The 12,566-nt window shown below is 42.4% G+C and overlaps 1 protein-coding gene across 1 annotated transcript in view; it reads right to left on the reverse strand.

The window, feature by feature from the left end:
• Positions 1-12,167, reverse strand: part of LOC146705499 (uncharacterized) — a 26,343-nt gene extending 14,176 nt beyond the window's left edge. Inside the window, exons 1-5 of the mRNA XM_085463179.1 lie at positions 11,830-12,167; positions 4,011-5,931; positions 1,538-1,906; positions 573-612; positions 278-423 (exon numbers count right to left, since the gene is read on the reverse strand). Of these exons, the coding sequence (XP_085319305.1) occupies positions 278-423; positions 573-612; positions 1,538-1,906; positions 4,011-5,855 (2,400 nt within the window). The 5' untranslated portion in view covers positions 5,856-5,931; positions 11,830-12,167. The remainder of the gene's footprint in view (positions 1-277; positions 424-572; positions 613-1,537; positions 1,907-4,010; positions 5,932-11,829) is intronic.
• Positions 12,168-12,566: the final 399 nt, after the last annotated feature.

Genomic DNA, 12,566 nt, shown 5'->3' on the forward strand with positions numbered 1-12,566 from the left:
ATTTCTATGAAGCTGGAAAAGATCTCCGTGATTGTTAGTCCAATACCAAATAAATATGTGGTTACCCACTGCACCATCTGTGAGTTTTTCACTCACATCTTGACATTTCTGGTTTTATTTTAAATATAAACCCCTCTATGAGTCTTATTTTACCCTAGATAGGCCTTAATAACAGGTATCTGTTACATAAAGAATAGTTACAAAGGGAAAGCCACATTTTTTTTCCTGTTCATATCCTTTCACTGTGATGTGAACACAGAATGAAACGTGCTCTTACTCGGACTCTGCTCATGGCCTCTTGGGCCTGCTGCATGCGGGCGCTCTTTGTGGGCGTCCTCTCTGACAGCAGGTGGGTGCAGCCCATGTAGGTTGCTGCAAAGATGATGCCATCAATAAGGTCTTCAGGGTCACACGGTCCCGGGACTGCATTTAACAAGATGCACTTGTTAGAAAAACACACATAAACGCTGCATATGTACATTAACATGCTTTCAAATAAATATCTGATATATGAGAAATACAAAATATGAGACAGAGGTTCAGCTGAGAATAAAAATATGATTATCACTCACCGTCTACAAACGTGGGAAACTGTGGAAGAGATCTGCGAATCTGAGAAGGCGCAGGAAATTAAAAAAACAACATTTATTATTTCTCCTCACACGCTGCAGGTCTCCACCGACTCATTCACATTCAGATGAACACCTTATAAGAGATGCAGGCCTTTGCAAGATTTATCATCACCCTAGAGTCTTACTGTGTTTCTACGATGGCATTTTAGATTCATTTAAGGGGTCGCAGGAATGTTACTGGAAAGAACTAGAGATAAGAGCAATATGCTATAAATATGGTGGAAGTTTTTTTTAACCTTTTTTTCCTTATTGGTAAATTTTTATTCATAAATGTGCAAACTTTCTTATAGCAAATTTGTGTGTTTATGTCTTAAATATGTGACTTTTTAATCTATTTGATTTGTGAGGGTTTTTTTTAATTTTTTTTCTCCCTCTCTCAAATGTGTAAGTTTTTTTAGTTAATTACTTTATTTCTTGTAAATTTGTGACTTTTTAAATCTCTTAGATGTTGGAGTTTCTTTCAAGTAAATTTGTGGGATGTTTTTTTTCTCCTACATTTGTAAATTATTCTCATAAATTTGCAACATTTTTCTAGTAGATCTGTAAGTTTACTTTATGTCAATTTTATACATTTCGTTTTATACCTCATACATTGGCAAGTTTTCCCCCATAAATCTGAGATTATTTCTTGTAAATCTGCATTTTATCTGCATTACTGAGTTTCCTTTCTCATAATTCTATGACTTTAATATGACCTTTTCTCAGAATATTATCCCTCCTTTTCCACAAACCTGCACAGGCTGTAACACTTTTTCAAACACCCAAAGATCTTTCTTAGCCTTATTATGACCCACATTTATAAAACTCTCATGTGACATTTATTCCAAATATCAGTCGGTTGTTATCTACAGAAACTTAATACTGGGTAAAACAAAGAGCTGCGTTTTGGTAAGTTAAACTCTCACCTCCTGCACAGATGGCTTCTGAGGAGGTGACTGTTGCTGAGCTTGAGTCTGTGGCTGTTGAGAGGGGAGCTGCTGCTGCTGCTGCTGATGTTGACACTGTTGATGCTGATTAGGCGGCATGTGTGGGTACGGCTGTGGCTGGGTGTATGTCTGCGGTGACCTAGCGGCATCCCTCTGCTGTGACTGGTGGCCTTGTTGGTGCAGGTGGTGGTGATGGTTGTGCTGGGACTGTCCAGTGTGATAACTTTGGGGATTGGGTGCTCTAGAAGAGTGATCAACCCTCAGGGGACTGACCGGATCCCGAACTGGAGCTGAGGTGTAGCAGCTTGGAGACTCAGAAGCTGACTCAGGGGGTGAGTGAGGAGAAGACTGTGGGAGGGGAAAAAGAGAAACAGGAAAAACCCCTGTGAAACTGCAACTTGATACAAGGGTCAGGATGAAGCATTAATACGTGTACCATAAAATCAAATGAGAGCTAGCAATGTAAGCTAACTGGAAAGGATAAAAAAAAACTTTATCAGTGCAGCGCTCCACAGAAAAATCACTTGATGACATCAGTCAAGCCCTAAAGACAGTCTACTATGTTTTTTTTATTTATTTATGGAATTTGTTGTTAAAATGAGTGCAGTGCGATTGTGGCTCAGCAGATAAGAGTTTAAAAGTCCTATATACTGTAAGTACCAAATGTTCTATTTAGTGGGAGTAGATATCCCTTATATCAGGGGTGTCAAAAGTAAGGCCCAGGGGCCAATATTGGCCTGGAAAAATTTTAAACTGTAACATTTTCTGAGAATTAACAAAAACTCACAGGACAGTCTGGGCAACAAACTACCAGAACTACTACTATAATTTTACACATTAATCATGTAGTTTCACTGGTCCAGCCCACTTAACATCAAAGTGTTGCTGTATGTAGCATGAATTATGTCATTTAAAAGGAGTCTGAAATCCCTGCTTTATATAGTGATCTCAGGCACAAAGCCCCACCCACGCACTATTCAAACTTTCTGTTTATCAGGGGCAGCCAATCAGAAGAAAGATGTCTATAATGACTGGACAGACAGCAGATGAACTGAGGGGCTGGACCATGAATATGGATTATTTTGCACTGTGAATCATGCAAAGCTGCTCTAGCAGAGTCCAAAAATACAGAGGTGGAACTGAGCCCAATAGATCCCCTTTAACACTGTGGAAAATAAACAGCAGTAATACATAATAATATTCTAAAATACATTTTCAAATACCTATCACTGCTTTAAAATGATCTTTATATGTTTCTCCATCTTTGTTCAGCACCAGCCTAATTCTGCTCTGCCCCCTGCCTCCTGTTGACATGCTGGGCTACACAAAACTCCTATCTCAGCTAAGTTGCGCCAAAATCATGAATTAATACTCTACTCTGTGCCATACCACCTTACCACCAGGTGCGATAATTAACACTTTGAGGCACACTCAAAAAGACGATTCTTTGCTAACGTGAACATGAAGGATTAATTTTTTTTTTGAGTAAAATGCAGCTGAAATACACAAAATTAAAAGTTTATTTATTCAAATAATTAATCATTGAGGGAAAAATGCTTGGAATAACTGAATGAATACCAATCAATCGTATTTCATTTGACCAGATTCTATTAAATAACATTTTTACAATTTATTTATGTAACAAAATTACATGTAATCACATTACTTAAATTCTGAATTTTGGCATAAATAATTTGAGGGCACATGAGTAGTAGTGCATCATGGATTTGATGTGCTTTCTGGTAGGGGTATATATAAGCTTAATAGTAAAGAACTCAAAGAGACTTGGACAAAATATTTCATGATTTCAACTCTGGTGACTATGATAGATACCGGCGGCTCTATAGCAGTGTGAGATAATATTTACTGAGGCTCAAGTTTCTCAAATATTTGAATAGTAATCAAATTAATAAGAAAATAAAATTGTTTCTGCAAGTATTGCTTTTTTTATGTGCACCTGGTAGTATGTAGCTCACAGTCTATTTGAAGACTACCATATAACGACAAGAAAATGCATCAAATGTGTATAGAGCTGATAAAATATGTGTGAAACATGAAATTAGATGCTACAGATGAAACAGAAGAAGCATGAAAATAAATAAAAAAAAATCGGTAGAGATGTTAAAAAGTCCTGAAAAATCACAGAAAATGAGGCAAAAACCAAGAAGCTGCAGGTCTTCTATATCTCTGCACTGTCATGTGATAGTGCGGTTGGATGGCTTCCTGTACTTAAAATGCTGATCCCTAAAAAGATTCAGCTTTCTGTTCTGTTTCTGTTTAATGACCTCTATATTTATCTGCTGCCATCACGAGAGAAACCTGCTCACTGTAGAAAAACAAAACAGCAGGAACATGAAAATAAAAAGGCTAAACTGATCTACTCCCCTGAGTCAATCAAACTGCATCTTTCAGTCTGTTGTGAAATTAATAAAGTAACTGATGGGATACTAACATGGCCAGCTGTAGTCTGCAGGGGGTACATATCCTCCGTGGGGCTGACCTCCTGTCTCATCACCCAGATCGGCTCCACAGGTTGGTCAGGTGTGTACGGGGAGCGCATCGTCTTCGTCTTCACCCCCTCAATCGCCTCTTTGATGTCTTTAATCGCTAGGCTAATGGCGTCGCCTGAGCCCTTTGCACCTTCTGCATTCTGCTCATCCTGGGCCTCGCCTGAGCTGCTCAGCCCAGATGGAGGGGTCTTGGCTTGGGTTTCTGGCTGTCTGGGTGGCTGCCTGCGGTTTTTAGTGACAGGGCTTTGATCGGCACTGCCTCCCTCGCCATCAGACTGACCATCATAGTGGTGCAGCCGGCAGCCAACAGAGCGATCCAGAGGGGAGCGCTGTGAGCGCCGGTCTCTGGCCTGCCTCGGGACATGATGGGAACCCTCGATGGGGGAGGGCAGAGCTCCTTTTTGTACATTCTCCTGTCTGTGGGGGGTAAAGGGCTCTTGGCGAGACTCTTGGTGGCCCCTGTTAGCCTCGGTCCTCTGACTGGCCTGCCTGCGAGGTTCCCTGTTTGGCTCAGGGTAGGAGGTCTTAAGCGGCTCGGGAAAAGAGTTGGGATGGGGTTTTGACTCCGAGTATGACTCATAGACCGGCTCTGAGTAAGACTTTTGGTGGGACTCTGTATAAAAGTCTGCATAGGTTTTTGGATAAGATTCAGAGCAAGAAGTGGAGTGGGACAACGAGCATGACTCAGAGTAATCCTCATCCTCCTCTTCTTCTGGTGGCAGGTCATTATCGGGTAGAGGGCTCATACTGGCGTCCTCACCGAAGTGGTCCAGCTGGGGGAAAGCTGGAACATCAGGGGAGGAAGGGGGAGTTGGTGAGTGAAGTGGAGGCGGGCTGTGGAGAGGTCCATCCATACTGAGTGAGGCGGCACTCTCCGTGTCAGAGCAGAGATCTGTGATTTCACTTCCCTGAGCTGAAGGATCCTCCTCCACATTGTCCATCACTCTCTCTTCATCCTCCTCCACCCTCTCAGCATACTCCTCAGCTTTCTCATCATGCCCACAGCCAGAGTGACCTTCTCCTGGGCGGTGGTCTCCATCCTCATCCCCTACCTTCTCCTGCTTTCGATGATCCTCTTTAAGATCTGATTCCTGCTCACACTCCATTTTACTCTCCTGGAGATCTTCTTCAGCATCATCAGGAGGAGCATTGTGAGTGTCAAGCTGTACTTCACGGGGTGCAGCACCAGATGCAAGGTGGGTGGGTGTAACAACAGCAATGGGAGTCTGGTGAGAAGATTCCCTGTCCTGTGATTGGTCCACTACAGGATCAGCTGTGGATGATTCCTGCACCTGCACCTGCCGTGGACCTTCTCTCTCTTCCACACCTGGTGAGGAGTCCTGAACCTCTCTGAATGGCTGCCGCTGTCTGTGACTTCTCAGTCTGGGGTTAGGGTCACCATGACGGCGATAGCGAGTGACGGCAGCGCGGGGTTGCTGGACAGGACGTGGGTCAGCATCCTGACTAACCGCAGCTGGGGCAGAGACCGGACTCAGAGGCTGACTTTGCCCTTGCCCTGATGGAGGCCGGCGGCGGTGCCGAGGCGGTCCACGACCTCCAGGTGGGTGGTGGTGGTGATGGTGGTGGTGATGGTGAGGAGGAGGGTGATGGTGATGAAGGGGATTCAGTTCCCCATCCTGGTTGAGCATCTGACATGGTCTCCAGGACCGGCGTACAGGAGGGTCTCCAGTGGTCCCATTGGGCTGCCTGCTCCTCGGAGGCCCCGACACCTCCTTGTGTTCCTCGCTGCCTTCCCCCGTTGCCTCTCCCTGATACTTGTGGCTCATGGCTGGGGTATGATTCGAGTCCAATTTTCAGAACATGCTCCTCTTACTGCCAAGAAAAGCCAGCTCAGGGCACAACCTGGGAGAGATGGAGACACGACATAAGCAGGAAAATTATTAAAGGGTAAGGATAAAACATGAAGGCTTTGAAGCCTGAGACAAACGGGGTAAAAATTATATTAAAATAAAAACTTTTGCTAACGGATAAGTGAAAGAATAATAATCATTGTGTTGATATAAGGACTCACAGATTCCATTAACATGTTTGCCTAACATCTAAAATAAAATAATGGTGGCTTTGGTGATCACCCCTAGTTTGCACTGCAGGTCTCTGCCGCCTGGGGCTCATTCTCAGTGTCGGATGGACCCGTGTCCTCAGTCATGTCCACCTCTTTTTGAAAGCTATACTTTGCTTTATCCAATGGTGCAGCAGCAGAGGTGTGAAAATAAGTCTGCAGCTCTGTTTATTTATTACTTACACACCTACGTCCCACTCACCCCATTTGTCTGATTGTTTAAACCAGAATAAGAGCTACAGAAGGATTTATGAGCTTGAGATGAAAGCTATGACGTCTCCCGAGATCGCCAAGCACGGATAACAATCACCTCTTTTTCAGACACGGGTACACCTTGTCTGTACCAAAATACATAAGGCTGCTAGTAACTGGAGGCCAGTCACCGTGAATCTAGATTGATTTCCCACTGTGATCTGTGCCAGCTGCCGATGCGCTTCATCACAAATCAATATCTTAATTACTGGTCTTTATTTACTTTATTTACTGCCAAATATCCTTGGGCAAGATACTAACCCCATGTTTGCCTACTGGTGGTGGTCAGAGGGCCCGGTGGCGCCAGTGTCCGGCAGCCTCGCCTCTGTCAGTGCGCCCCAGGGTGGCTGTGGCTACAATGTAGCTTGCCATCACCAGTGTGTGAATGTGTGTGTGAATGACTGAATGTAGTGTAAAGCACTTTGGGGTCCTTAGGGACTGAGTAAAGCGCTATACAAATGCAGGCCATTTACCATTTACTACAAAAGCATTAAGTTAAAATTATTGTAGACTGCTACTTTACATTTTCCAGGTCTTTTGTTTTGAAGGTTTATATGCCATTGACTAACGAACATCTCTTTAAAAAACAGCAATATTGCATATCACACTAAGCAGGGACTATACTGCTAATAGCAAAAAAACAAAACAAAATCCAAATCCTCTGGGATGCACTTTAATCTGCACCCCGTTCATCCGTCCGTCCGCCAGCAGCTGGCAGATGGCACAGGGTGGAAAACACGAGAAGGAAGAGGGAGAGGAGGAGGCAGGGCAGGGGGACAAGGAGGGGCTTCTTTCTTGCTACGTGATAAGATCTGACAGAGAAGAATGGAAAAGGGAGTGATCTAAATAATAAATGCCCTCTGTGAAGGAGAAGCCCCTTTTTGATATGTATTTAATGTGACGAGGCTACTGGGGAATCACTCATTTATCTTGTATCGCAGGCTTCTGAGGTCAATAAGCTGAGAGAGGACACCCGAACGTCACCTCGCAGCATGTTTCAGAATATTAAACTGGTTCTGGACAGTCTTTATAAACTACACTGCAGTGTAGTTTATAAAGACCAGCGCAGATGCATCTTAAAAGGTTCGTATCTGATCTGCCCTCACTTATTACAAGAATCTATAAATACATTAGAGTTACATTACAACTTTTTTAGCTTCTTCTTACAGCTCTGCAGCTAATGGTCAATCAGAGAGTCCATCGGCGCGCTTGTTTGCTGACTTGGCCTCCGGGGGTTATGGACTTTTTCAGGGCTTCCAATGCTGGCCGTGCATATGTGAACCAAGACTTCCATTTTTTGCATTCATTGCTAAAGAACGCAGATAAACACCTCAAAGCCTTTTTCTTATTTATTCTGAACGTAAGCACAAAAACCTCAGGATAAAGGCTTGTGGCTTTAGCAATGCAAGGAAGAACTTAAAATAGGAGAATACGACAGTAATCTGAACCAAATGACTATTTTTTTTACTATATTTACTCAAAAATGTGAGCAAATAACATCTGAGAAACAGAGACACGGTTGTACTGAGGAGCCAAGCAGGAGGGGCTATTGCAGTACTAGAGATGATCTGCAGATACACATCATGTCCTTGATGGTTTTCATATTGTGGAAATTAGTCCCGCTTCTGCAGAACTGGCTATGTATGTGTGTATCTTCTCCACCTTGGACACCTACTAGGCGTAATCCTTGTTTCTCTTTTTCTGAACTGAGTGGTTTCTGTGATATTTTGGACCTGCTTCTAGAACAAAATAACTGGGTGTACATAAGAAGTTAGTGAGGGTGATCTCTTCCTGTACAGCTTACTACGGCTATGCTCGGAAAAACCCAGAAATTCTAACGGCTGTCAAATTGTGCTTTGACTGATAAACTGGGGTGCCAAAACACGTCATTAAGGCTACAGGGGCGGTCGTCTTTATGGAGGAAATAGTTAATGTGGGGTTGCAAACCTAAATGCAGACACGACTGCTTTCTCTGTTCACTTGTAAGCAGGATGCCTCAAAAAGTTTTGGAAGCATTTGCGGAGCCAATTAAGGACGTTAACTTGAGGAGTCTTTCCGGATCTAGATCTCGATCCAGAACTTTTTGGTTGGATTCTTTATGAATGTAACATTTAGAAAAATGGGACGTTTAGCAATGCATCTTCACAGAAAAACTGGGAGACATCATCTTGATGTCAAAGAAAGAATCACAACTTCATCTGGATCCAGGAAGTCTATTTATGCATGGTGTTTCTGGAAGCTTTCCCACAGCTCGCTAGTTAAGTGTCCCACAAACATCTTTGACTTAATTTTTTCGTTTATTCCTAACAAACAGACACAGGAAGCTCTTGATCCCATTTCAGTTATCCAGTCTAACGTAACACGTCACTGCTAATAAATCTGCTGACGACGCTACAGTCAGAAAACTGTTTTGCTTCCCTCATGAATGGATGAACCGTCCTGTGTGAAAGCAAAACCTCAGTAAACGTCTTAATGTGTATTACAACAAACCAAGGCAGAAACAAAAAAAAAGTATAAATGGATTTTGCAGCGTCGAGAATGCTTACTGCTATTTTTTTTTTTTTTTGTTAAGGCAATTTCAAAAGACCTACTGAGGGAAAAACTGATCTGTATACAGCTTTAGAAAACCAAGAATCTGGAGCATTCAGCTACTTACTTAACAAAGATTGGTCTGCGTATGCTTAAAGCAAAGAGTATGTGACCATACTTAATGAAAGTCTGTGGATATTCCTGTTATTTTTTATCTATTTAATAAACAGAAAAAATTATATTTATATGTTTTAATCATATTCCTGGTGATTTTTCTTTGGTGAAAGGCCAAGGTCTTTGGTGGGTGCCAACATTTTTCACATGCAGCAAAACCTCTGAAGCATCCTTATATTTTTCCCCTCTCATCTTCATGTCATTTGCATCTCTTTTGATGAATGTCAGTGGCTTTGCAGCAGTCATAATAAACTGTGAAAAGGTGGTACAAGGATTACAGCTGTCTCATAACACCACCACCTCTGTAAAGGTGTTAAGTAAATTAAAGGCACAAAAGCGAATATGTGAATATGCTGGATGGTGAGGGCAAAGGTTAATGGTGATGATGAAACATGAGGACAGAACACAACTGTCAGGAGGGGAAGCAGGAAGATCGAGGATGGACCTCCAGCATGGCTAATGTCCCACTCTGAGTGGAATTTACAACTGGATAGCAGCGGCTGGGTGAGTCCAGGGAGAAAGGGGTGACTTGGGTCACAGATGGCCCTGGCAGCACTGCTGTTAGTCAGGCAGGGCATGCAAAGCTGAGAGGCGAGCGCCACGCCTCCATCTGTCAGGCTGAAGTGAAAGCTGCCGGGTGGGGGATTTACTAACCCATTAACTCGCTGACCTTTCACTGACAATCATCCACACACACTATACATACCAGCAAAGCCCTGAATGATTAAATCTATTTAACACTCTATGCATGCATCAGGGCTAAAAGGCAGAATTAAACCAACAAATAATTGATTTCAGTATCAATGCTGCTGTCATTATGTTACATGATTAAACATTTAGTCTATGAACTATCAGGAAACTGTGACAAACACTAGCATCCCATTTCATACATCCAACTATTGGCACAAACTTGGACAATCCTGGCCACGTTTACAAACTTGAGGTGGACCGTCAGCACCTGCTTAACGCCATCAGGGAGAACGTCACATAAAAGAAATATCTGTTTCAATGTGGATCTTATGTCTGATCATGGATTTTTAGTCCTTTAAGCTAAGCAAAGCTAACCTCAGCTAATTAGTCCCACAGTGAAAATAAATTCACTCAAAATGGAAAAGATAAGTAATTAATTAAGTAATAAAAAACTAAAAAAGAAAGCAAAAATCAATTTATATTATGTTATATTATATTATATTATATTGTATTATAATAGCAGGCATTTGGGAACCCCGCAAGGGACATTGGAGGGGAAAAAAAATGAAGATGATCTTTTGAGATCTCAAGTTTGCGAGATCTCGCAAAAGTAACTCTGTAGGAAAGTGACATTGGGAGGGAAAAACTCCCTTTTAACAGGAAGAAACCTCTGGCAAAAGCAGGCTCAGGGAGGTGGCATCTGCCATTTTTTTGGGAGCGAGGGAAGGAAGACATGAAAGTGTTTTGTTGGTTATCAGCTAGCTAGGTAGTTCGGTTATCAGGCCAAGCTAGTATTCATAAACTGTAAGGGTGCAATGCACAGATACATATCTACTAATTAGTACAAGGTTAACAAACAATGTCATTAATCAAAACTGAAGCTTTCAAACAAACTGGCCACCCCCTAACTGCAGAATACACCTGGAAGAGTCGTCATTTATAGAAGCTAAAACCGTTTTCGTACCAGGCTTTAAAAAATGCTTTTAATGGTGTAAAGTTGAGCATTTTAACATCGGAGTCGATGGGGATGACTCACTTGGCCTCAAGTGGCCACTACAGGAATTACAGGCTTTCTTGTATTGGTTTTTAAGCCTGCACACTCAATACTGCAGTAACACTTAAAGCAACTTTATTTATTTTTGTTCAGTTATGATTAGTTCATAGGCAGCTAACCAAAAACAAATTTGATTTGCATATTTCAAAGAAAAAATGCCCAACATAACCCAGTTCCATCGTCTCCTCATGATTAGCTGCCTTACATAACAGTAAACTGAAGTAACCTAAGCTAGTTTAGGGTTTTAATACATAATTTTAATATTTTCTCACATTATGCTTTAAGGAAATTAAAAAAAAGAAAGCAATGGGCAGATGAAAACGTATGTACACCTATCCTCATCTTTCTCTATCCAAGTATGATTCATCCCCCCCCCCACACACACACACCACAGAAACAGACACCCACTCAGCAAGCATATGGCCCATACAGGGATGCATCAATCGTGACATTACGTGCACTGTATTACATGTAGCCTCTGGGAGACGATTAACCCATAAAGCTGCCATGAGCTTTTATTTTGAAGGCGCACTCGGTTTCTTAAATACCCTCCCATGGCCTTGATGTTAAAATACCAAAAGCCGTCTTTGCTTTTGTGATTGCTACTGTCATTATAAATGATCAGCCAGTCTTACAGCCCGCTTCTTCGAATCGTTGAAATGTTATAGTTCCCATTTCCTAAACGGTCATTGGTGGGGTTTTGTTTTTCTTTTTTTTTTTGGATATTTTATAGTCGTTCACTGCATCACGATCTCTAAAACATTTCCTGACGTGCTCGTGGAAAGGAGATAAAACCGTTTAGCGAACTGTCACCTGTCTAAAAGCCTCCCTCTCTGCCCTCTCGCGCTCCACATTCATCCTCCGCAGGTGTCAGATCCGCCATCAGTGGAAACGACCCGTTCACATTCCCACTAAAACCACCAGAAATCCACGATTCCTCGTCTATCACACCAGCTCTGGGAGGTGACATTTACTCATTTACCTGCATGTCAGTGGAGGAGAGGCCCGGCTTCGGCTGCCGTAGTGTACATCGCCCCTGTGTCTGCGCGTTCTCGCCCGGATCGGCTCGGTTTGTCCCTCCAGACACAACTTGCTCGGATTACAGAGAGAGCTCAGCCCCTCCTTCTGCACCGTGACATCAGAGCGGATTAGCGATGCACAAAGCGCCTTTATGAACACTGCTGATGTCGGTGGTGCAGACACAAGCAGCTCTTTACGGCCGTGAGCTCAGTCAGCCTCATCCCACCTCCTCCATCAGCAGACAGCAGCCTGCAGCTCTGCAGCACCGTCACACTCTCACGGGCTGTCGGAGGGGTCGCTGTTATCCTTCTGTTGATCTCCCCGGTGTCATCCGTTAGAAAGAAAACACCTGTGAAACCTGCGCAGGTACACAAAGAGGTAACATATATATATTTGAAGGCCAACTTCTTTTTAATAGAGCGTTTTCAGATTTTCCACGATGCATAAACCAAAATAAAGTAAAATAATAACAAAAAAGAAATAGAAAAACATCTGAATTTTGAAGACTAAAATACGAAATAAAATAAAATACAATAAAATACTTACACATTTAGCGCAACAATATGGACATTTTTTGAGAAATAAATTGGCAAATTTGCCTAAAAGAACAGCAAATTTTCTAGAAAGAAATTGCAAATTAATAAGAAAAAATGGGGAAAAAATAGCAAATTTAAGGAAAAAATCTTGGCAAATTCACGT

The sequence above is a fragment of the Copadichromis virginalis genome, linkage group LG7, assembly GCF_057382275.1.
Source record: "Copadichromis virginalis isolate Kocher_CV1m ecotype Utaka linkage group LG7, C_Virginalis_male_GT1.1, whole genome shotgun sequence".
Lineage (NCBI taxonomy): Eukaryota > Metazoa > Chordata > Actinopteri > Cichliformes > Cichlidae > Copadichromis > Copadichromis virginalis.